Source organism: Chiloscyllium punctatum, chromosome 3 (assembly GCF_047496795.1).
Source record: "Chiloscyllium punctatum isolate Juve2018m chromosome 3, sChiPun1.3, whole genome shotgun sequence".
Classification (NCBI taxonomy): domain Eukaryota; kingdom Metazoa; phylum Chordata; class Chondrichthyes; order Orectolobiformes; family Hemiscylliidae; genus Chiloscyllium; species Chiloscyllium punctatum.
The window spans coordinates 68,180,301-68,206,874 of record NC_092741.1 but is presented as its reverse complement, the minus strand read 5'-3'; the positions used below and the strand labels follow the sequence as shown (position 1 = coordinate 68,206,874).

Genomic DNA, 26,574 nt, shown 5'->3' with positions numbered 1-26,574 from the left:
TTTGACTTCGTTTTAGAGCAACACAAGGATTTCATTCTTGAGGTGACAGATGTTTCTAAAACAAAATGTGCCAAGGCGATCAAGAGGCTTCAAATGATCTGCAAACGTTCACACAGCTTTAGTCTAATGGATTGTGATGTTATAAACACCAGTTGGACAGTAGTCCACAAGATACTGCTTTAGACTAAGGAAACTGTGTTAGCAGAAGTTTGCAATTTTAGAAACAAGTTACTGGAGCACATTGTGAGTTGTACAAAAACATTGCATTTTGTTATGAGACTAGTGAGAGGGAATAATCCAAACATACCAGCATCAGTATCATTATAATCCAGGCTGGTACCATAAGGTTTGTGTCTTGTCTTGTTTGTTCATGTGACTGTTTGTATGTGTACGATAGGCATTTCATAAAAGGATAGAATTTAAGTTATAGAATTAAACATTAGCAATTCAATTTCTTTTTCCTTTGGTTAAAACAGTTTAATTACCACAAATAGTTCTTTTCTTGTTAGTGGAAAAAAAACTTGTGTGTATATTTTTTTAAAATATATTTTTATTGAAAAATAGACATTTTAATATTACAACAAATACAAAACAATACAATTCAAAACAATACAAAGACAAAACACAAGTAAACGAAAACCCAATCTGCCCTCATGTACAAATGTATAAATATATATAGAAAAGTATATATTAAAAAAAACCAACTATTTAACTAAATAAATAATAACCAACAACAAACTAATAAATTGTAATAACTCAACTCGGCCAAACAAGACCCTCATATGTTCGTAGTTCCTCCTTCCTGGATATTGGACTCACAAAATAGAATCGTTATGGTTATATAAAGCCCTTATTAGTGTGGCAGATAAATCTGTGTCCAGGTATTCCAAAAAGAGCTGCCACGTCTTTTAAAAAATTCTCAGTTTTGTGGTGTACCATACTTATGAGAAAGTCCAAGGGGATATGCTCCATAACAATCTTCCACCAACCCGACAGGCCGGGGGGGGTTTCAGATACCCAACCGAGCAAGATATTCTTTCTTGCACAGAAAGTGAGGATGCTGAAAAGTTTTTTCTTATGCGCATCTGCAGGGAACACACTGGGCAGGCCAACAGGAAGACAGATTGAGTGCTTCTCCATCCTTACACCCAAAATCCTCTCCATTGCACCCGCCACAGCACTCCAGTATGTTTGATACCTACCACAAGACCAGAGACAATGGGTAAGAGTGCCTGTACAGACCTTGTTCTTGGGAAATATTGAAGACACCCCTGGTTTAAATTTTGACAAACGATTTGGAACCAAGTGGACCCTGTGGACAATCTTCAACTGTAAAGCATTGCAAATTGATGCCTCTGAGGAGACCTCAACTCCTAGCTCTCTCTCCCACACCCTGCACAGTCGATCAAACACATCTGAGGGGGCACCCCCCAAATTGATGATACAAAGTGCTGACAGAAAGGGTACTCTTAGCACTGAGCACCCTCCTCTCTATGTTGGATTTGTAGGGATCAGTCAAAAGTATAGTCTTTTTTTGAATGAAATCCCTAACTTGAAAAAAAATGAAAGAAGTCCATGTTAGATAGCTTGTGTTTCTGTGCTAACTGATCAAAGAACATCATTGTGCCTCCCTCAAATAAATCGTCCATGCAAGACATACCCCTAACTGCCCAATGTTTGAATCCTGAATCTATCAACCCCACATGAAAACCTGGCATATCCATTATAGATATAAGATGTTTTGCCAATATTGCCTTCATTCTGCCGAATTGCCCTCCATGCTTTAACAGTATTGATAACTATTGGTTATGGCAACATTCGGGCAAAAGTGAGGACTGCAGATGCTGGCAACCAGGGTGGTGCTGGAAAAGCACAGCAGGTCAGGCAGCATCCGAGGAGCAGAAAAATTGATGTTTCGGGCAAAAGCCCTTCATCAGGAATCGTCCAAATTGCCTGAAACGTTGATTTTCCTGCTCCTCGGATGCTGCCTGACTTGCTGTGCCTTTCCAGCACCACTCTGATCTAAACTTATGGCAACATTCCCTCACTGTCCTCATGTTGTCCAAAAACAGTAAACTGGTAAGGGGGCACCTTGCCTGGGAGGTTTTGATATCTAACTATACTGAAAGTGGGTCCCCACAGGCTCCATCACTCACATAGGATAAAAGCAACCTTCACTGATAGCTTTTAATGTCCGGGAGATCCACTCCCCCCAATCTGTGAGGCAATTGCAGTTTAGCTAATTTAAGGAGGGGTCAGTTACGATGCCAAATAAAAGAGATGAACCAGCCGTTCAGCCTCACGAAGGTTTGCTTATTGAAAATCAGGGGCAGCATCCATATAGGGTAAAGCAAATGGGGAAGAATACTCATCTTAATAAGCGCTATCCGACCTAACCATGAGACCGGATGCATCTCCCATCTTTCAAGGTTTTGTTTGATTTTGTCAAATAATTGAACAAAATTAGCTTTGAACAGCCAATCCAGAACTGGAGTAATCAATATGCCCAAATACACAGAACCCCCGCCTGTGACCACTGAAATGGGAATCGATATGTACCCTCAAGACCTAGCACCTTCGCAAGACCACCCATAGGCATAGCGTCTGATTTTGCAAAATTAATCTTGTACCCCGAAAAGATGTCAAACGCACTGATGCATTGTATCAGGCGAGATACCGAAACTGCTGGATTTGACAAAAAAAGGACATCGTCCACGTATAACAAAATATTATGTAATTTTGACCCCATTTCTAGAGCTGATATATAGGGATCCTTACGAATGGCCTCTGCCAATGGTTCAATCACCAACGTAAAAAGCCTTGCCGGCTGCCCCTAAAAATGTTAAAATGTTAAAATTGCTGGATCACCCCATTGGTGATGACCGTAGTGAGAGGGTCACTGTAGAGAACCTTTATCCATCTTATAAAGCCAAACTGCTCCAGAGTACAGAAAAGGCACTCAACTCAGTCAAATGCCTTCTCTGCATCTAGAGAAATCACCAAACCCTGTATTGACTGTTATTAACCTGCTTGAATTACATTAAGCAGCCTCTAAACATTATTGGAAGATCTGTGGCCCTTTATGAAGCCCGTCTGGTCCTCTTTAACAATAGAATGTAACACAGTCTCCAGCCTTAACGCAAGAGTCTTACAGAGGATTTTAAACTCCACATTTAAGAGTGAAATGGGCCTGTATGAAGCACAGTCCTCCGGGACCTTCCCTTTTTTAAGAATAAGCAAAAGATTGGCCTCTCTCAGAGATGGCAGGAGACAATCATGCTGTATGAGTCATTAAACATGTTGAGTATTGGACCTGACAATATGTTTATAAATTCCTGAAAGAATTCACTGGGAAGTTCGTCAGGACCAGGCACCTTTCCACTCTGAAGCTGCTTCACAGCCTCCTGCGCCTCTTGCTCTGATAAGGAGGCATTGAGAAAAGACTCTTGTTCGGGGGTCATGCTGGGAGCTCCAGATCCTTGAAAAGGGACTCCATTTTGGCCCGCCCCTTCTCACAACCCTCAGATTGGTATAACTTAGAGTAAGATCTCTGGATTGCCACATTAATCTTTTTGGAGTCACATGTTAAGTTCCCAGACCCTTCCCTAATCGCCGTAATGGCTTGAGGGGTGCTACTTTTCCTGGCGAAATATGCTAATTACTTGCCTGGCCTGTCACCATGCTCGTATAACCTTTGCTTTGCAAAAATAAGCTCCTTCTTTGCTGTCTGAGTGAGCACAGCACTGTAATCCTCTGTAGCTTGACCAACGAGGGCCTGTCAAAGTAAGTAACCTTCTGCTGCTTCCTACTGGCAGAGTAGGAAATAACTAACCCTCTGGTATAGGCTTTGGCAGTTTCCCAAAGGACAGATGGGCAACTAACTGAGTCTGAGTTAATGTCTAGGAATGCCCAAAATTCCCTAGAAAAGTACTCCACAAACTTTTTATGCTTGAGGATAAAGGGATCCATTCGTCATTGCCTCGATCCCACTGTAATGTCTTTAATCTTAACCAATAGGTACACTGGAGCCTGATCAGAGATGGTAATATTACCAATCGTACAAGATGCCACCAAGTCTAGGGTTGCCATGCGGGTCAGAAAAAAAATCAATCCTAGTGTGACATCTGTGTGAATTTGACAAAAATCCTGTGTGTAGGGTGGAAACGCCTCCAGACATCCACCAACCCTAACTCCACACACAGATCCACTAATTATTTAGTGTATACAGAGAGTATCGGGGGGGGCCTTTGGGCAACCTGTCTACTGTGGGATCCATGAGACAGTTAAAATCTCACCCTATAATCTTATGCTGGGACTTGAGACTGATCAGTTTAGAGAATAAATCTACCAAAAATTTGAGGGAATGGACCGAAGGGCAATAAATATTTAAAACACCATATCTTCCCCATTTATCAGGGCTTTGAGAATTACAAACCTCCCACTGTTTCTTTAACACAAAAAGAAGAAAAGTAAACCCACCAAAACCATTCTGCTGTAGTTTCAAATGCTCCCTATCATCCTGTAACAAAGCAATATCCATCTTCTCCTTTCTAAGACTCAAAAGTACCTTCTTCCTCTTGATTGGTGAATGACTCCCCTTGATATTCCAGGTGCACTATTTAATCAAGTCATTAGCCATAACCTTCTTCAGTAACATTTAAATTCTAGAGAGGAGGAACGCGAACCACAAATCACCGAGTCTTAGTGTCACAAGATCCATCACACATAAAAGCTGCATAAATTAAAACCACTACAATTAATAAACCTACAAAGCTATCAAAGATTACACACAGCAAAAACGAAAAAGCAAACGAACAAAGAAAGAGCCAACAGCGCTGAATAAGGGAACTCACCCCCTGTCCAAAGGGGCAATTATCCATTCCAAAACCCAATTTCCCATCCCACTGCCAAAGCTGCAGCCCGGGTATTTAAACCAGGTATAAACTGGTATAAACCAGGTATAAACTGCCCGTAAGTAGGCATCTAGCCATCCCAACCATTTTCGCTCCTCCCAGCTAGAGCCGCACCGCAAACACGAGCAGAAAAGAAAGAAAATATACCATGCAGTAGCAATGTAAAGAAAGACGCTTCTTTTAAAAAAAAGGGGTAAATACCCGACCTTGTTTGGTATAACTTAACATAAAAATTAAAAGTACACATCTCAACTGTCATCAAACATAGTTTAAACCAGTTTATTACCAATTAAAAAAAAGGAAAAGAAAGCCCCAACCAGGCTTCCTCTTTTTTTTAAAAGAAGACACAATGACATACCCAAACAACACTAATATTTGTACATAGTAAATTGTTCAGATTAGGTCAATTTGTCCACAAAGTCTCTTGCCTTCTCCAACATGTCAAAGAGAAGTATGGATCCATCTAAGGTGATCTGAAGCACCACCGGATATCTCAAAGAATATTGGATCCCAAGCTCCCTCAATCTTCTCTGGATCAACACCGCTGAAAAGTCTTGGAAGACGTGATCTTAGAGCCCTCGTACAATACGGCCTTCAATTCCTTCCCCTGGATTCTGGAAGCTTCCATGATTCTCTCCTTATCTCTATAATGATGAAACCTCATCAGGAGAGGTCGAGGACGTTGACCCAGACCTGACCTCCGCTCCATGACCCAGTGAGCTATCTCGATCTTCACGCCTCTCATTCCAACTTCCAAGTTAAGGAATTTCAGCAACCAGTCCTCAATAAATTCCGCTGGCCGCTCACTTTCCTTACCCTCCGACGGACCGATGATTCGAATATTCTTTTCTCCTGCTCCTGTTCTCAAGATTATCCACTTGGTCACGCAAATTACGGACCAGCATTTCCAGGGCTTGGGTCCTATCCTCAGAGGAACTGGTATCAGCTTCCACCACTATAACTCTATGTTCAACCTCAACTGTCCTTTTTCCCAGGTCTCCCAGCTGCTGTTCCTGCTTCTGCAGCATGAGAGAGATTGGGGTCAGCTTCTCTTCTACCTGCTTACCCAACATCTCGCGAGATTTCACAAGCACCTTCACCAAGGCCTGGTAGTTAATCGAGTCTGAGGCTCCTGCAGGCTGGGCTTCCGATGCAGCTCCTCCCTTCTTCAGCATCCATGGACAGCAAAAACCCAGGTAAACTGATTTTTCACAATTTCCTGGGACTCCATGACCTTTCCAGAGTCCCAGGATATCGCAATGGTCCAGGCTGGGCTGGTTAGATGTTTGTCCCATTTGTACTGCAGTGCAGAGCTCTGCAATACTATCCTCCTAGATCGCCGCCATCTTGGATCCCTGTGTACATTATTTTAACCAGAATTATAAATATTTTTCTACTCAACCTGATCAGAAAGAGGCATTGGGATGGGTATATGAATAGGAAGGGTTTGGAGGGATATGGACTGGTTGCTGGCAGGTGGGACTAGATTGGGTTGGGATATCTGGTCGGCATGGACGGGTTGGACCGAAGGGTCTGTTTCCATGCTGTACATCTCTATGACTCTATCTCTGGAGTAAGTGGGACTTGAACATTAGGCAATTCAGTAATTAAACACATTTTCACATTTGTGATGACTTTGGGAGTGTTGCAGCTTTACTTCCAATGCACTACCCCAGTGAATGATGATAATGCAACAACTCTGTCATCTACAGCACACTCACCTCTCGAAAGTGTGAGTCACAGGAACAGTCAAGCCATGAGCACTGATAAGATCAGCATTGTTTCGATTATCTTGGGGTCCCAGATAATCAAAATAATCATAATTTGGGCCAGAAATGCTGCAACTGACACCAGAAGTGTTTTTTTTTGGATCTCACTATGTGCTGTGAAATAATTCATTAGTAGTTCAGTGCACAATGGATAGTATATTAGTGTATAATATGGCATGCTGGATTTATAGGCACATAACAATATTGTTCCTAACTTTTCTCAAATAACACACTATAACATATCTTGTTCTTTCTTAAATTAAGAATCCTATATATCCATATAATTGTTCCTATCATTAACTTTATATAATGTTTAAAGAAATTAACAAGCAACTATTATAGTCAAACTAAACATCCTAAGAGTCTTTTGCCAGTATGTTTTATTTCCTCAAAAACATTAGGCTGTAAATTTGTTTTTTGAGCTAAGTGTCAGTTTCCTTGAATACTTTGGGGAGTTCCCTGCCACAAAGCCTAAGCATAATCACTTGCTATACCTTACCCACATGCCTCACTAACTACCTATCCCACACCCACGGCAATCCTCTCAACCACAACTACCACGAGCCATTTCTGCAACTCACCACGAACAGGATATCTGCCAAAAGACCAGAAACCTTGTAGTTTGTGCTTTAAAGACCACTGTGAACCAGTTTGAGCACTGATATCCTGGAGTTCACAATTCTCCAGAACTGGAAAAGGAGGCCATGCCACTAGACCCTGGAAACCTGGTTGAAGGTCACCACCCCATGTCAGTAAGGACCCCAAAGTCTGGGAACAGCCAGCACTTTCACTGAAAATCAGGCTAAGTTCTTTCTGCTGACTCTGCTACTGGACCAACCTCCCATCATGGCTCATGCTCTGCCACCCCCACTATTGCCTGCAACATCCTCCCTCACGTGTTCTTGTTTCTGACCTCTCAGATCACTAGCCCTTCATGGCCTCTATGTTGCCTACTGACTTGCCGGGACACCTCACCAACTATTGTCCACCGGAGCTTCACTAACAACTGTGTCACCCACTGTCACCCCATTCAATCCCTCCCTTTCTCTCACTCCAAGAGAAAACAACCTATAACAGGGCAGAATGAGGCAGCCAAGACGGGTGGACAGGTGCCCAACATCAGGCTCCTTATACGCTACAACGGCAGAATCCTGTCTCCCACAGGAAAACTCCAGGATCACTCCTAAGGGAATGTGGATGTATCCATGTCTCATTAAACAAGTTAATATCATACTGCCACTCTGTGCAATTAACCTCTCATCAATGTCATTCATTACATATCAGGTCTGACCATTAGCCACGACTCCTGCCCTCCCAATGTCCCTTGCAGGTACTAGTAATATATTCAAAGCCCCTGCGAGGAAGCTTGCCACTCTGTCAGAAGCCACATCCTTATCCTGTGTGAAAACGGTTCAGAGGCCTCAAAGGAAATATTGGCAAGGTGGCCTCGTGGACCCTTCCCTCCAACCAGCAACTCAGATACTCACACCTCGGGGACAGCATCATGGGTCGCAAGTTTGGGAGCATAATTTGGTCAGTATTTCACTGGACAGCCCTATACCTGGCTGAGGAAGGTACACCCCATTAGCACTGGGTAGCCCCAGGCAGGAGGAGAGCCTGAGCTGTTTGCAATTAGCAACTTAGTCCACATACACTAGGAGGAACAGGAGCAGCAGACGCCATGTGAGACTCAATGGCTCTCATCGCCATTGTGAGTTCATAACCTCTGTGAGCTAGGTGCCCGTCCATGTGCACAATGTATCCCTGCAGCAGCCTTTGCAAGGTGAGACCTGCTTCCTCAGTATCCTAGAAGTGGATCTGAGAGGTGTCCTGAGGATTCTGAGAAGTCATCAAATATCAGATGCCAATGTCCGTGGACAAAGGGTGCATATACCTAGTGCCCAAGGCTTCATGCCCTGAGACACTATTGTATGGTGAACAACATGGAGGGTCTTCGCAACCAGTGGTGAGCTGAAGGTGCCAGGTACCCACTCTAACTTCTATGTCAAGAATTTTCAGTATCTAGTTTGCTAGCAGCAAGTGGTAGGGTGGGAAAATTGCATATTTATGAGCCAAGATGTGTAGTTATTAAGATCATTGACAAGTAACAATCCTCTTTAGCAGGCAATTCGCTACTCCCTAGCAAGAATCTTGCCTCAATGTTAGAACTTAGTTAAATGATGCAGCAAGTTGTTCACACTTTGAGACAGACCTCACTGAATGTCTTGCATGAGTCTGCCACATTCCCCACCACTGTACATGTGATTCAGGCCACTGTAAGATTCCAGCCATTAGATATGGTATAGCTCAGGTGTTAGGATGTTGGGTTTTATATCCCACCTATTTTATGCTGATAAAGCTCTCCACCTCCGAGGCTCCCAGCCTCATTCCTGATGGGCTCCAGCCCAAAACATCGATTTTCCTGCTCCTCAAATGCTGCCTGATCTGCTGGCTTTTCCAGCAACACACACTCAACTATGATCTCCAGCATCTGCTGACCTCACTGTCTCCTCAAGGATTTGCTGTTCATCACTCTCATTGATGAGTGGCTAGTACTAACAATGTTGCAGTAATCACTCCCAGTGTGGGAGTTGTATTTAATGTCACTCAGTTAAGTTGATTTTTGCTACATTGTACTGCTTGCTGGTGATGTTATTGACATTGCATCACTGTTTAGTGATGTTGCTGATGGTCTTCCCTATTTTTCAGCTCAGGTACAGGTCAAAAATGAACTCACTCTGTTTCTTTTCATTTGCTTACTATCCCAGTCACATTGATTAAAAAGAACTGTGAATCTTTGTTTCACAACTGTTACTAGATTGCAGCTTTTCACCGTTGGATAATCCCCATGCACACTTTGTCATCTCAACAACATATTTTTGATTTTACATATTTGTTGAAGTGTTAACCTCCTCTTATCTATGCATCAATAAGTGTTTCGTAGTTCTCTTAGTCATTTGGAGGCCATACCTCGCTTGGCGAAGTTATCTCGTACTTTCTGCCATTGAGAAACTCAGTGAATGATTTTATGTCAACTTTGAAATTTGCAGCTCAGCATGGCAGGGAGGCAATGTGTGGGTTTTCTTTCACAAATGTTGCCTTGACCATCTTGCCATGTCTTTCTATAAATCCATGTTCTCAGAGGTAAATATGATGTTGAACTCCTACTGTACAGCAAATTCCTTATATTTCCTGGAGATTAATTGAGTTTCATTGCCACCTATTGCTCTTTCAGGAATTCCTTGTTCAGCAAACAGAATGCATACTGCTGAGATGGTCATTGTAATGCTCAAACATTTCATCTTCCTGTTGAATGGGAACTTAGAATAATAACTTTCAAGAATGAGAAATAGTATCATTCTTAATTGTGTGTAGGGTGAGTAATCAGTTCCGACAGTACGGCTTGCTCTGGGTGGTACTTCAATAGCAATCAGCTCTTCTTTCTGTTGTATTTCTGTATTTCAACTTACATTGTATGTAGACATCATTCTTCTGATCTCTTGTGGATGTCTATCTTGTACACAAATAGACGGCAGGGTGGCACAGTGGTTAGCACTGCTGCCTCACAGCGCCAGAGACCCGGGTTCAATTCCTGCCTCAGGCGACTAACTGTGTGGAGTTTGCATGTCCTCCCTGTGTCTGTGCAGGTTTCCTCCGGGTGCTCCGGTTTCCTCCCATAGTCCAAAGATGTGCAGGTCAGGTGAATTGACCATGCTAAATTGCCCGTAGTGTTAGGTAAGGGGTAAATGTAGGGGTATGGGTGGGTTGCACTTCGGCGGGGCGGTGTGGACTTGTTGGGCCAAAGGGCCTGTTTCCACACTGTAAGTTATCTAATCTAGTCTGCCTCTGAGTTTAGACTTCTCCATTTCCATGTAGCCGTCAAGTACATCCGGCATCTCTGAGTTCAATTATTCTGGATCTGGTTGAGTTAAACTAGCATATCTGTTTGAGTGGATGCTGATCAGTCTGATTAATGAACACTCATCGATAGAGATGTGTATAAATTTTTCTCATCCATACTTGAATGCCAACAGCTCTTCTTCTGTCTTAACATATCTGGTTTCAGCTGATATTAGAGCTTTTAACATGAATATTGTTGGTTTTCCCTCTTGTACCAAAGTTGCTCTAAGTTTTCAGGAGTAGCATCTCCCTGAAGAGTTCAGACTTGGCTTTTATCCTGTAACTTTATTGAGTTTGCAGAAACTCCTCCCAAGTGTCACTAATTACTGGTACTCAACATTTTCTCTCATTAGCTCAGTAGATTTACTATGTGTTCTAACATGTGAAGCATAAAAGAATGCGGAGCCAGATCATCTGTGTACTTGATCAAGCCAAAGAAACTTTTCTAGTTGTTTTTATCCCTTAGACTTTCTGTCTCAGAGCTACCTGTGATTTTTTTTTAACTTGGCTTGACTCCATCACAATTCAGAAGAACTGGCATTCTCTAAACTTCATCGTGCGTTTCACTGGATTTATCATGTTCCCCGCTCTTGTTCTCTTTGCAGCTTCATACAAATGGTTGTCACTGTCTTTTGCATCTACATCACAGAAATTCATCAACCATGCTGACTGTTCCTAGTATATCCCACATATTTTATGCTGATAAAATCCTTGCTCATTCTTGGGCTAAAAGGTTGATGCATGTTTTTGTACTCTCTAAAGAGTTACTAAATGGTATAAGCAGCTAAGATTGTTCACATTTCTGTCATGAAGCTTAAGTTGAAATTCTTTTGCCTCAACATTGCACTGGCTCTATTTATGACTTCATCAATCAGTTTGTGTTCTCCTGTCTTCATATGGGCTTTGTAAATCCTTAAAATACCAAGATCATCAATGGACCGTTGAAAGAGAATGTATCATTGTTTTGGTTGATAGGTATTTAGCCCCTAAACCTTTCAGTACACAACACTTCAGCTGCACAGGTAGCACAAATTAATGAGTGAAGTAAGCTAAACTCAGAGATGTCAGCTCCCCACTCTGTCAAACATATCATTTTGAGCAAAAAGCAATCCAAGGCTGTTTTGCACAAGATACCAGAATTCATTTTCAATTTTCCTGAGAAATACAAAAAAATCTACTTTACAAGCAAATTAAAATCCAGTTGCTCCAGTATTGTCCTTAACTGCACTTTAGTCAGCGGAACACTACAGAATGAACAAACATAGATCATCTGTCAGAATTCCGGCAGTTTCATCACGTGATATTCCATAGCTGATGAGCAATTTTGCAAACAGGAAACCCACACCTCATACAGATATCTGAACAAGGCCCTTGGAGCCTGCTCCACCATTCAGCAAGATTGCAGCTTCTGATTTTAACTTGGATTCTACATTCCTACATAACCCCAATCTCCTTAATAATCAAGAATCTGTATGCCTGAAAAATATTTAATGATTCTTCATCCACTTGAGCAAAGGGATTTCAAAAACACACAATCCTCTGAGAGAAACCTTTTCTCCTCGTCTCTGTCTTAGCTGGGCAATTCTTTATTTTTAAACAATGACCCCGAGTTCTAGCTTCTCCCAGAAGAGGAAACATCCTTTCCAAATCAACACAATAAAGGTCCTTCAGGATCTTTTATATTTTAATTATGTCACCTCTGTGCCTTTCTAATGATAATTCATTCTGTACCTCATAATTTTAGCCAATAATTTTCTAATCACTGAGGTTAGACTGACTATACTTGTAATTACCCCCCTATATATTCTTACCTTTCTAAAGCAATTTTACAACATCAACAGTCCTCCAGCCCTCCAGTAACCCACCTCTAACACAGAGGCTGGTAAATGTATTTACTTGCTTCTATGAGCAGCCTGGATACATGCTTTTCAGTCTGGAAATTTATTAAAGATGCTCAGCACATCAATACTTCCACTCTCACTATTTCTGATGAAGGGTTTATGTCCTAAACATCGACTCTCCTACTCCTCAGATGCTGCCTAACCTGCTGTGTTTTTCCAGGGCCACACTTTTCAACTATGCTTACTGATCCAATGTTTCACAATCCTCCTCCTTACCTAAAATGTTTGTGCCATCCCACTGTTGTACTGATGCATGCAAAATATTCATTAGTGATTATTTTCAAGTTTGCTGCCTCCATAGTCATTATTTTCTTGGTTTCTAGTCGGTCCTACTCTATCTTTAGTTAGTCTCCTCCAGCTTTTTACATACATAGAAAATAGCTTTGAGCATTCTCTGATATCACTTGCCAATATTTCCTTCATAAACCAGATTTGCATTTTAGGTCACGTCAGCATTTCCTCTGCCTCTCCAATCCTTCTGCAGTATTAACCTTTCATCAGAACTGGGACTGAAATGAGAAGTAGGCAGTCTTCAAGCAAGTACAGAACCAAAGAAAAGATGGATGTCAAGAGCAGTGGGAAGAGGAAAGAACAAGAGAAAGTTCTCTGACAGCAGAACAAACAGAATTGCTTAAGTGACAACAGGGATGATGGTCTGAAGAAAAAAAAGGAGTAGGAATGAGATAAGCCAATGAAACAAAACCTAAGTCTGGAGGATGGAAGTACACAGCATAATAGCAGAGGATCATGCAATTAAAGAAGATCAGGAAAGGAGGAAGCTGCTATGAAACATAGACAGTAAGAGCCAGAGTGGGCCATGTGCCCTTCAAGACTGCTCTGCCATTCAATATGATCATGGCTGATCATCCAACTCAGTACCTGCTCCAGCTTTCTCCCCATACTCCTTGATGCCTTTAGCCCTAAAAATAATATCTATATTCTTCTTGGAAATATTCAATGTTTTGATTTCAGCTGCTCACGACTCTCTGGATGAAGTGAATTTTACTCATCTCAGTCTTAAATGGCCTACCCCGTGTCCTTAGGCTGAGACCCCTGATTCTGACTCTTTGGTCAGAACATCTTTCCTGCAGTTACCCTGTCCAATCTTGTTAGAAATTTACAGGTTTCTATGAAATTCCCCCTCACGTTTTGAAACTCTAGTCCTAACTGATCCAGTCTCTCTTCATATATCAATCCTGCCATCCCAGGAATCTATCTAGTAGACATCTGTTGCACTCCCACATAGTTAGAATATTCATCATCAGATAAGGAGACCAAAACTACACACAATACTCCCGACGTGGTCTCACTACAGCCCTGTACAATTGCAGCAAGACATCCCTGCTCCTGTTCTTGAATTCTTTTGCTATGAAGGCCAACATATCATTTGCCTTCTTCGCCATCTGCTGCACCCACGACTTACTTTCAAGGACTAAATGACATCCATGTCTTGTTGCACCTACTCCTTTCCCAGTCTATCTCCATTCAGATGGTGCCTTTTGTTTTGTTTTTGCTATCAAAGTGAATAACCTCACATTTATCCACATTATATTGGACCTGTCATGCATTTTTCCACCCACTCAGCCTGTCCAAATCACAGTGAAGTATCTCTGCATTGTCCTCATAGCTCACCCTCCCATGAAGCCTTCTGTCCTCTGGAAATTTGGAGATATAGTTTCCTCATCTAATGTTCAAAATGACAAAGCATTCTGAAATGGATGATGATTTGATCTTGCCAATTCTTAACAATAAACAAAATAATACATATACTGCATGTTTTTGTAACACAGCAATCATGATCTTTTTATTCTGTGTTCAGCAAGTTTTCACCAACTTACCAATAGAAGTGTTCTTCCATCATTTTTGTAATAGCCCTTGAGACAGCTCTTTCCCTGGAGTCCAGATGTTTATTTAGATTAACTCCCAGTTTTTCTTGAAGAAAGTCAATAATGAACTCTGTCCCTGATACCTTTTGATGATTATATTCAATCCACGGCATCTTTCCTTGAGGAGAGAGTTTGCCATCAAAGTAATTCTAAAAGAAAACCAGAAACGCATTTTAGGAAAAAATAAATTGCTCCACACACATCTCTTTGTATTCGCATTTTAGATAAAAGGAAAGAATAATTTTATATGTTCACATTTGTCTAAATATATTCTCATAGGTTCACATCAAGTTGCTTAGAAAAACAATACTAAACAAGTACTTGAAGGGCCTGCAGAGCAGCTGGCACAGAAACATAGGAGCTTATTTTGCAAGGATAATCATTAAACATTGCATTGGCAGCAGATAGTTCTGCTCATTGCCTGGAATTTGGGCAGCTAATTTTCCATTTTTCACTTTTGGTAGCATAAGCTTCCTGCCAACAGAATGAAGGCGAAAATCAATCCATTATATCTTTACATCCTGTAGCTACTCTTGAATGTTTGATGTTAAAGTGTGCTGTAAAAATGGAAAATGTTTATATTTTGTAATGTCAACATTACCACAATTAGTGTAAACATCCATCCAATGACAAGAACTTAAACTTAAAATCGAATATAGTTCTAATTCAATGAATCCTGGCAACAGTTCAACTGTAGCTAGTCAATCATAGATGTACAATCACCAAAAAATACTGGTCACTGCGTCTACCATTCATTAATTGTCATGTGTGCTTTGCCTGAAGACAGGTCCTTGGCTCATTGTCTGCTGATACTTCAACCTGAGCTGTTTCATGCAGTCTTTTTTTGTCAGGGTTAGCTTGCCATTACCTTCCACTTTCAGAGACAACACGAGGAGGCAAGTCCTTAGTCTACATCTGCACTGCTGGCATTATACTGAAGTATACAATAACTAGCTAGGCAGCTGAGTTAACCAGCCGCATCATTTATTATTCATTTTTTAAACTTTGTTATTCTAATTCCAAACGACTCTGGATCAAGACTGTTAAAGAAATTTCAGCCACCATTTTCAAAAGTATGCTATCACTATATATCTTAGAGGTTAAAAATCACAACTGCAGTCTGCGTGCATTATTCCACTGGTGAGGGCGGGAGCACATGCACAGTGAAGGTCTGCTGGAAGCATTATTTGACAGCAGGATTGACATTTTGGAGCTCAAAATGCAAGTTAATGCTCTTTTTCCTAAACTCGCAAATTGAACATACAAGGGCCTTCTTCTCCAGAAGAAGGAGAAGGGGTAGAAGGCTTCTCAGCAGGAGGTCCTACCTGTCCAAGGTGTTCAGGGGACAATAGCTCCATCTAAACCTCATTGAGGAGCATTAGGGAAAACAATTTGATTGTGCTGAACTATATGAATTAAATTAGTTTCATGGGGCATGCATTCTCCACCTCTGCACACCCTTTTTTCCCAATGATATCAATGAGGAAACCAATTTGGGTCACAGATTTAACAGCTGGTGGTACAGTCTGTCTTTGGAGAATCAACATAAGTTTGATTTGGAGATCTCAGTGTTGGACTGGGCTGGACAAAGTTAAAAATCACACAACACCAGGTTATAGTCCAACAGGTTTAATTGAAAGCACTAGCTTTTGGAGTGCTGCTCCTTCATCAGATGGTTGTGTCCTGATAAAGGAGCAACGCTCCGAAAGCTCGTGCTTCCAATTAAACCGGTTGGACTATAACCTGGTGTTGTGTGATTTTTAACATAAATTTGCACAGCAATCTTTAAAGCAGGACTATTCAAACAAAATCTTCAGCCAGAGTGTCAGATGCATACATTTCAAAAAGGAGATCCTTACTGAAGTCTGCCACTTACTGCAGCCACACTTCCAACCTCAGGGTTGTGAAGGTCACTGTGGCAATGAACTTTTAATTGTTGGGCTCCTTTCAGACTGAAGTTAGAAATGTTTGCAACATCTCACAGTTAGTTACCTTTTGTGGAACGTGCATATGGAGAGAAGATCTAGAGACAGACGACACAGTTTTTGCTGTGATGTAGAAATCTGTGGTCAAAGGCAGTGTTAAATCCATAGGGAGGTTTCTATGGTGTAGTAGCAATATCCCCTTCTTAAAGTCAGGTGGACTGTTCATGTGTACTATGTAATGTCATCTCTGATTGGGAAATAGCTAGAATCTATAGGGCTGTATACCTGACAAGGAATGCATATTGGAAAAACCATTTGAAACTGTACTGAGGTACATCAGAATGGGAAATGTTATGCTGAGGGAAAAAATTCTATTGCAATTTTCAATTTGAAATGACTTGTTCATGGGCTGTATGCTTGACATGGAATGAATATTATAAATGTTAGGAATATTACAATAGTATTGAGGTACTATAGAATACATGCCACATTGGTGGCAAGCTGAATTTTATTGTGTTTCAAGTCCAAATGGTTTGTGATGCATCTTTAAAGTATATTTTTGGAAAATAAAATACAAGTTTGAATAAGCCAGGCGACTGAGCTTCTGCATTCCAAGGGAGCAGAACACATATTTGCCAGTAGTCAGCAGGCAAAAATGGTACTTTTGACTTTGTTCAGCTTCCACATTGTGCGGGATGGTATTGATTACACACGTCATTCTGCAGGCACCCCACACAGCAATCCTGAGGCATACAATAACTGAAAGGGATGTCACTCCCACAATGTCCAGCAAATATGTCATCATATGCAGCAAATCATATTCTGCAGCAGTCCACACAGCTAGCTGCAGTTCAGCCACCAGAACATACTGAAAGGGGACAACTGGAAGATTGGGCTATCTATTGAATACATTATGTCTCTGATTCAAAACTTAAGCATAGGTAGGCTGTTTACAAATAGTAAAACCAATGGCTGGAATTTGCCCAGCCCCATACTGTGTTGGGCTTAAAAGCAAGGAGCAGTAAGGAGAGGGAACATTAAGCAGAAAAAGAGAAGGGAGTTGCTGTAAGGGACAGCACCCTGACTCATTTACACCAGTAGGAAAGTGTCCCAGAGATGAGTAGGAATGTGATCAGAACACTACAGTTAAAAGAATTAATGTCCTAATTAGGGGTGGTTTATACTTATCCAGGCAAATATTCCAACGCATTTCAAAATGTTGCCTAGTAAACGCAGAAACAGGTATTTTTGGGGTGTCAACAGGTAAGTTACTTGTCACAGAATTCCCAGCCTCTGGCCTCTTCTTGTCGTTCCAATATTTATGTGGCTGTTTGAGTTAACATTCTGGTCAGTAATAACAGATGTCGATGACAATTTAATTATGACAATCTATTGAAAGTCAAGGAAAGGTGGTTTCAATCTTCCTTTCTTCTGCCAACTTTCCAGGGATACAGAGTTCCAAAGACTCAAAATCTCAGACAGAGTCGTATCATTCTCAATGAAGTAAAAACAATAACTGCAGATGCTGGAAAGCAAATACTGGATTAGTGGTGCTGGAAGAGCACAGCAGTTCAGGCAGCATCCAACGAGCAGCGAAATCGATGTTTCGGGCAAAAGCCCTTCATCAGGAATAAATTCATTCTCAATGAATTCTAAGGAGGTACTTTATTATTTTATTCAACTTGTTTTTTTAAATCAACCTTAGCATTAGCAGCTGTACTTTGAACATAAGGGATATCATGCACTGTCTTGTGGTACAGTGGTAGAGTCTATGCCCTTGGATTACAAAACCCCTGGGTTCAATTCCCACCTACTCCAGAGGTGTGTACTAATACCTCTGGATAGGTTGATGAGAAAAATGGGCTTTTTTTAAAAAAAACCTTTTTTGCTGTCTTGCCTCTTCCTCATTCATACTTTTAAAAAATATTTTCTAACCAACCTGCTTACAGATATTATTTCACACCTCGGGAGTAGGTGGGATTTGAGCCTTCCTGGCTCCGATATGGCCACAATGCCCCTTTTACTCATTCATATTCTCAGCTGATTAAGTTCAATATATATTACAAGGTAATCAATCTACCAGTAAGTGCTGAAATCCCTTGACAGATTTGAACACTTACTCATTTGATCATTCAAATCAGATTACAGGGGGATTCTGGTGGCACAGTTGTAGTGACCCTAACTCTGAGCCAGGAGACCCTGGTTCAAGTTTTATCCATTCCAAAGGTGTGCGACAACATCTCTGAACCGACTGATTAGAAAATATATTTCAAACCAAATTATAGGAGGGCTCTTATGGCACAATGCTAACATTCCTTCCTTAGACCGAAGATACCTGGGTCAAGTCCCACTGGCTCCAGAGGTGTGGAAAAATATTTCTGAACAGGTTGATTAGGAAAATATCCAAAACAGATTATCAGTGGCATCAGACTGGCTCCTCCTTTCTACCCACAGCTTTCAGGACTGGTCAACCTGTGTGGACACTCTGGAAACCAGGCTGTGGGAGCAATGTACACACCAGGCCAGAATAATCATATTTATTTCAAGCAGGCAGAAAAGCAGTCTGACTAATACTACCCACGACTGATTTCCAGCGTAACCCCATCCCTCTCACAGTGAATGCTGTGTACTTCTACTTTTTTTCTTGATACCTGCCAATCATTTAATGTTAGGGGATTCTGCTTTGAATGCTGCTGTTGCACATGTTTTTAACATTGCATTAGGCACAGGTTCTGGACAAGCTACTATCATGACTCTTCTCACAGGACCTGGGCAATTTCCACCCTCTCCCTCTCTCCCAGTCCTCTTCTCCCTTTTCCGCAGGTTCAGGATATATGCTGTTTCCTTCAGTACTGATACCACAAACTAGACTTGTTCTATTCCTGGACACGAGAACATCCCAGCGGTAAAGAGGTCCCACCAGACCAAGAAAATTCCCTGTGGACTTGTTTATTCTTGATATGGAGGTGCTGGTGTTGGACTGGGGTGGACAAAGTTGAAAATCACACAACACCAGGTTACAGTCCAACAGGTTTACTTGAAAGTACAAGCTTTGGGAGCACTGCTCCTTCATCAGAAGCAGGATCATAGGGCACAGAATTTAAATTAAAAGTTCAGTGTCATAATACTGATGCGATGTTTTGAACAAACCTAGATTGATGTTAAGTTTTTGATCACCTAGAATGGGTTGCAGGTTTTGAATCATTAATACGTAAATCCAAGAACTTCTTTCAAGTCATAATTCCCGAGATAACTTAAAGTTTTATTAAAAAGGGTGACATCTCAGCCCAGACAGAGTCTGTTTATATTCCAACCTTGAGTCAGGCCCTCACACCCTACACAATCTATAGGCAGTCAGTCCATGTGACATTTTATAAATTCCTACTTTGGAAATAGAACCGGTCTGACTCAAGGTTGGAATACAGAAAGACTCTAACCTCACACCTTTAACGCAGTTGAGGATGTCACTTTTTTTTATAAAACCTGAAGTTATCTCGGACTTGAAGGAAGTTCAGGGACTTACATATTAATGAATTGAAACCTGCATCCCCATTCTAAGTGATTAAAGACAAACAGTGGGTTTGTTCAATACATTGCATCAGTTGTATGACACTTTGATCTCTTACTATAAATTCTGTGTCCTATGATCCTGCCCCACTAGCTACCTAATGAAGAAGCAGTGCTCCAAAAGCTTGTACTTCCAAACAAACCTGTTGGACTATGGACTGGTGTTGTGTGATTTTTAACTTTGTTTACACTTGGCTGCTCATGGCTTGATGGATTTCCTGAAACCTTTTTATTGACTCCAAAGTGTTCACAAACCTTAAGAACTCCTGGTGTAAATGGTTCAGTGAATTTGTTTGCATATTTTATCAGAAATAATGTTTGTCATTTCCAGCAGTGCTCACATTTTATGATTCAGTTTTAATGGCCTTCACTGGAGCTTAAGAAAATTATGCTGAATGATTTTAAAGTCAGCACATATGGTAGATTTATGCTAACTTGAACTGTACCAAGAAGTGGGAGGCACAGTGCTGGGAACTAAATGTCAATACCAAATGAAGTGCTGTTAAAGTGATTCTGAACCTGACAAGAAGCCCTTGCCAGCTGCAATTTATTATGTTACTTCCAAAGCAAAGCACAATGAGCAGAGAAAAATTGGGGGGCTCAGGAAGAGTCCGATAAGGGGATTGAGAATCAGGTGGGGGCAGATAGTCAAGTGGGGGATTTGAAAGTCAACTGGGACCTGGATAAGTGAATGGCGAAGCTCAATAGACAGGAGGAGTCTCCAGAATTGGTGAGCGGACTGAGAGTCATGGGGCTGGATGGTTGGGATGAGGGCTCAGCAGTCAGTAAAAGGACATTCTACAAGCAAGTGGTTTTGACACCTGGTCGAATCAGGGAGTGAGCAATTTTGCAACAGCTCTGTTTCCTTTATTTTGTTTTTGGCCCCTCTTTTTGTCTCTCCCGGGCGAATACGTGGTTTTGGGAGACAGGGGTTAGATTGAGTGAACGTGTCTTATTGTAATATTCCAGTCATGGCTGAAGCACCAGCTGGTCTTTTCTTACTCATAGTTTTCAAATGGTCATAAATATTCAGTGGCAGCACCAACCAATGTTTCCTTGGAACGGAGCAGCAAAAAGCTGAATCGAATCAGGTTAGATTAGGATCTATATTTGAATGAACTATAATAACCTCATAATCCTGCACATTTGACCTAGAGCTGAATATGTGGTTTTCAATACCTTGCTAGATATAATTACTAGTGAGTGGCAAAGATCCAGTGATGGGTTTTGCCAAGCCTGTTTGTCACCATTGAATAATACCAACAGCAGATCTGATCAGAACGTGGCTTCAGCGATAAGAGGAGTTTTGAAGTTCAAAAAGGCGATGTTTACTTTCTCATAAAAGAAGTAATGTGCAAGAAAGTGTGGGCTTTGAAATCCCTTGGACTTTTTGTCTCTGTACACAGAATAAGGTTTCTACTGCATTTCCTGCAAAGCTGCAGAAATACATTGACAGAGAGACAACAGGTTTTTTTTTCTGAAGTTTAAATCCAGAAAATGATAGAATGACTGGTGAGACATAGAACCATTGGCTGGTTACAGAACAGAAGGAGGCCATTCAGCAGTGGTATCTGTACCAGCTCTCGACAAGGCTAGCTCCATTAGATCTACACCCTGTTTTCATGCAAATACATTTCCATCAGTTCTTTATTCTATTCACTTCTGAGAGCCACAAACGAATCTGTGTCCACTCTCAGGCAGTGATTCCAGATCCTGACCAAATGCTCTATAAAGGATGCTCCTTGTATTGTGTTTGGTTCTTTTGTCAACCACCTTAAATTAGTGAATTCCAGTTTCCGAAGTTTCCACCAAAAGGAACTGTCCTTTTCCTCTAACCTGTTTACACCCATCGTGATTTTGAACACTTCCATCAAATCTCCTCTCAATTTTCTCTTCTCCATAGAGAACAGCTTCAGTTTCTCCAGTCGATCCACATGATATAAGTCCTTTATCCCGGACTCATTCTCAACTTTTCTACACCCTTTCTGAAGATTTTACAATCTTCCGAACATGTGCTGCCCAGAATTTTTCAAGTACACTGCTGCAAAAGATGGATAATGATGTCTGCTCCTTCACTGATATCTGTTCTGCTTCTACCAGCTGGTTCACCCACACCAACAATGGTGGTGCAACTCTGATCGTCAAATCCTATCTTGATCTGTCCTCAGGCATCTTCTTTCCCAGTAAACACCTTATTTCACCTCCCTCATCCCTCCTTTAAGGTCCTTACTCTTTGTTACTCACCAAATTCTCACTGAATACCTTACTTTTTTCCTCCTCTTTCAGTCTCTGAGCTGAATGACTTCTCAACACTTTCAACTTGCATCTGGACTCAGCTTCTTTTCTCTCTCCTACATTGACTGGCCTCCTTTACCTTCTTCTCTCACCTTGCCATCTCACTTAGCTTCTCTGTAGCTATCACGTCAATATCAGATAAGACAATCTCTGGACATTTCCTTAAATATCTCTCTGTTCACATCCACTTCTACATTCCAATATCATTTCCCAGTTCCCTAGTGATTGTGGTTGTTTTGAGTTCCTCCTTCTCTTTTGCCCCTTTGTCTCTTGATTTTCAAATATTCTAGACAAAAATACTTGAGTAACACTTTTGTAATTTCATTGTCTCCCATCATTAATTCCATAGTCTCATCTTCTGACATATCACTTCAGTCACTCTTTTCCATTTTAGACTCTGTACCTTCTCTGCCACCACGTTTCCTCTAATCAGAATTAGAGTTAGAATTAGGTGTATTGTTGCATGTACTCACACTAGTGCAGTGAAAAGTTTACAAAGTCACCACTTACAGCACCATCTTAGGTACAAAGATACTTAAGTACATGATCTTAGGAATAAATTAGAAAAATAAAGAAATAAAGAAGGTTAAGCATTACAGTCCTTTAAGCTGAACACGCCAAGCCTTGCCTCCAGTCCACACTCGGCCTCGCCTCCAGTCCGTGCCAGGCCTCACCTCCACACTGCACCAGGCCTCACCTCCAGACTGTACTGTACCTCACCTCCAGAATGCACCCAGCCTCACCTCCACACTGCACCAGGCCACACCTCCAGACTGTACCGTACCTCATCTCCAGAACGCACCCAGCCTCACCTCCACACTGCACCAGGCCTCACCTCCAGACTGTACCGTACCTCACCTCCAGAACGCACCCAGCCTCGCCTCCATACCCCACCAGGCCTCACTTCCAGACTGCACCGCACCTCGCCTCCAGACCGCAGGAGGCCTTGCCTCCAGACTACACCAGGCCTGACCCCCAAACTGCACCTGGCCTCGCCTCCAGACCCACACTTGGCCTCGCCTCCAGACCGAACCAGGCCTCACCTCCAGACCGCACCAGGCCTCACCTCCAGACCGAACCAGGCCTCACCTCCAGACCGCACCAGGCCTCACCTCCAGACCGAACCAGGCCTCACTTCCAGACCGCATCCGGCCTCGCCTCCAGACCGCACCAGGCCTCACCCCCAAACTGCATCCAGCCTCGCCTCCAGACCGCACCAGGCCTCACCCCCAAACTGCATCTGGCCCCGCCTCCAGACCGCACCCGGCCTCACCTCCATACCCCACCAGGCCTCACTTCCAGACTGCACCGCACCTCACCTCCAGACCGCAGGAGGCCTTGCCTCCAGACTGCACCAGGCCTGACCCCCAAACTGCACCTGGCCTCGCCTCCAGACCACACTTGGCCTCGCCTCCAGACCGCACCCGGCCTCACCTCCAGACCGAACCAGGCCTCACCTCCAGACCGCATCCGGCCTCGCCTCCAGACCGCACCAGGCCTCGCCTCCACACTGCACCAGGCCTCACCTCCAGACTGCACCGCACCTCGCCTCCAGACCACAGGAGGCCTCGCCTCCAGACCGCACCAAGCCTCACCCCCAAACTGCATCCAGCCTCGCCTCCAGACCGCACCAAGCCTCACCCCCAAACTGCATCCAGCCTCGCCTCCAGACCGCACCAGGCCTCACCTCCAGACCGCATCCGGCCTCGCCTCCAGACCGCACCAGGCCTCACCCCCAAACTGCATCCGGCCTCGCCTCCAGACCGCACCAGGCCTCACCTCCAGACCGCATCCGGCCTCGCCTCCAGACCGCACCAAGCCTCACCCCCAAACTGCATCCAGCCTCGCCTCCAGACCGCACCAAGCCTCACCCCCAAACTGCATCCAGCCTCGCCTCCAGACCGCACCAGGCCTCACCCCCAAACTGCATCCGGCCTCGCCACCAGACTGCACCAGGCCTTGCCTCCAGACTGCACTTGGCCTTGCCTCCATACTGCACCTTGCCTCACCTCCAGACCTCACCTGGCCTCGCCTCCAGACCGCACCAGACCTCACCTCCAGACTGCACCAGGCCTCACCTCCAGACCGCACCAGACCTCACCTCCAGACAGCACCAGACCTCACCTCCAGACCGAACCAGGCCTCACTTCCAGACTGCACCGCACCTCACCTCCAGACCACAGGAGGCCTCGCCTCCAGACCGCACCAGGCCTCACCTCCAGACCGCATCCGGCCTCGCCTCCAGACCGCACCAGGCCTCACCCCCAAACTGCATCCGGCCTCGCCTCCAGACCGCACCAGGCCTCACCTCCAGACCGCATCCGGCCTCGCCTCCAGACCGCACCAAGCCTCACCCCCAAACTGCATCCAGCCTCGCCTCCAGACCGCACCAAGCCTCACCCCCAAACTGCATCCAGCCTCGCCTCCAGACCGCACCAGGCCTCACCCCCAAACTGCATCCGGCCTCGCCACCAGACTGCACCAGGCCTTGCCTCCAGACTGCACTTGGCCTTGCCTCCATACTGCACCTTGCCTCACCTCCAGACCTCACCTGGCCTCGCCTCCAGACCGCACCAGACCTCACCTCCAGACTGCACCAGGCCTCACCTCCAGACCGCACCAGACCTCACCTCCAGACCGCACCAGACCTCACCTCCAGACCGAACCAGGCCTCACTTCCAGACTGCACCGCACCTCACCTCCAGACCACAGGAGGCCTCGCCTCCAGACTGCACCAGACCTCACCTCCAGACTGCACCAGACCTCACCTCCAGACCGCACCAGACCTCACCTCCAGACTGCACCAGGCTTCATCTCCAGACTGCATCCGGCCTCGCCTCCAGACCGCACCAGACCTCACCTCCAGACTGCACCAGGCCTCACCTCCAGACCGCACCAGACCTCACCTCCAGACTGCACCAGGCCTCACCTCCAGACCGCACCAGACCTCACCTCCAGACTGCACCAGGCCTCACCTCCAGACCGCATCCGGCCTCGCCTCCAGACCGCACCAGGCCTCACCTCCAGACTGCACCTGGCCTCACCTCCAGACTGCACCAGGCCTCACCTCCAGACCGCACCAGACCTCACCTCCAGACCGCATCCGGCCTCGCCTCCAGACCGCATCTGGCCTCGCCTCCAGACTGCAGTTGGCCTTGCCTCTAGACTGCACCTGACCTCGCTTCCAGACTGCACCTAGCCTCACCTCCAGACCTCACCCCCAAACTGCACCCAGCCTCACCTCCAAACCGCACCCGGCCGTGCCTCCAGACCACATCTAGCCTTGCTTCAAGACCTAACCAGTCCTTTCCTCCAGACTGCACTTGGCCTTGCCTCCAGATTGCACCTGGCCTCACCTCCAGACTGATTTGGGCCTTGCCTCCGGACTGCACCAGGCCTTGCCTCCAAACTGTGCCGACCTCACCTCTACAACCCGAGTCCTCACTGAGGTCTACCACAGACCTGCTCTGGGTACCAAACTCCGCTATTTGTCATATTGACAATACAGGTCATTCTGGTATAACATGACAGTTGTGTTCCTTTGCAGCCTCGCACCAGAGAAAATCACGCTCTGGTAAACCACTGTAGAAAATCGTGCTGTATAAGATCACTCCTAGAAAATTGCTGTACCTGTTCAATAGATAGTTCATTTTTGTCAATCACGTTATAGTCAAATCGTGCTGATGAAACCCAGATTATAGCAGAATGCCCTGTATTGGTCACCATCCCTGTGCACTGCTGTAATCCATGTCCATGCTTTTCTCACATCTGATTCAACTACTTGAATGCGCTCCTGCCTGACTACTCATCATCCAAATTCAGTGTACGTCAGACTTTCCAAAGACCTATAGACTGAATCCTAGCTTGCACCAAGTTCCTTTCTTTCAAATGTTTATTCATGCAATATTGACATTGCTGGCAAAGCCAACATTTATTGCCCATCCCTAATTGCCACTGAAAAGGCAGTGGTGAGCTGCCATCATGAACTGCTGTGATCCTTACATTGTAGCTACTGTGCTTTAGCAGGATTTTGACTCAATGACCATGAAGGTACAGTGATATAGTTCTGCACAGGATGCTGGGTGGCTTGGATGGGAACTTCTAGGTGATGGAGTTTTGTTTCTACTGCCCTTTGTAGGTGTTAGAGATTATGGGCATACAAGATGCTGATTAGATTTTTTAGATTAGATTAGATTACTTACAGTGTGGAAACAGGCCCTTCGGCCCAACAAGTCCACACTGACCCACCGAAGAGCAACCCACCCAGACCCAATCCCCTACATTTACCCTTTCACCTAACGCTACGGGCAATTTAGCAAGGCCAATTCACCCAACCTGCACGTTCTTGGACTGTGGGAGGAAACCAGAGGAAACCCACACAGACACGGGGAGAATGTGCAAACTCCACAGTCAGTCGT

General features: G+C 43.9%; 1 protein-coding gene across 3 annotated transcripts in view; it reads right to left on the bottom strand.

Moving 5' to 3' along the window:
• faxcb (failed axon connections homolog, metaxin like GST domain containing b) overlaps positions 1–26,574 on the bottom strand; it is a 67,384-nt gene that overhangs the window by 20,053 nt on the left and 20,757 nt on the right. For all 3 annotated transcript variants that reach the window (XM_072554846.1, XM_072554843.1, XM_072554853.1), the window contains one exon: positions 14,322–14,518. In XM_072554846.1, the coding sequence (XP_072410947.1) occupies positions 14,322–14,518 (197 nt within the window). The remainder of the gene's footprint in view (positions 1–14,321; positions 14,519–26,574) is intronic.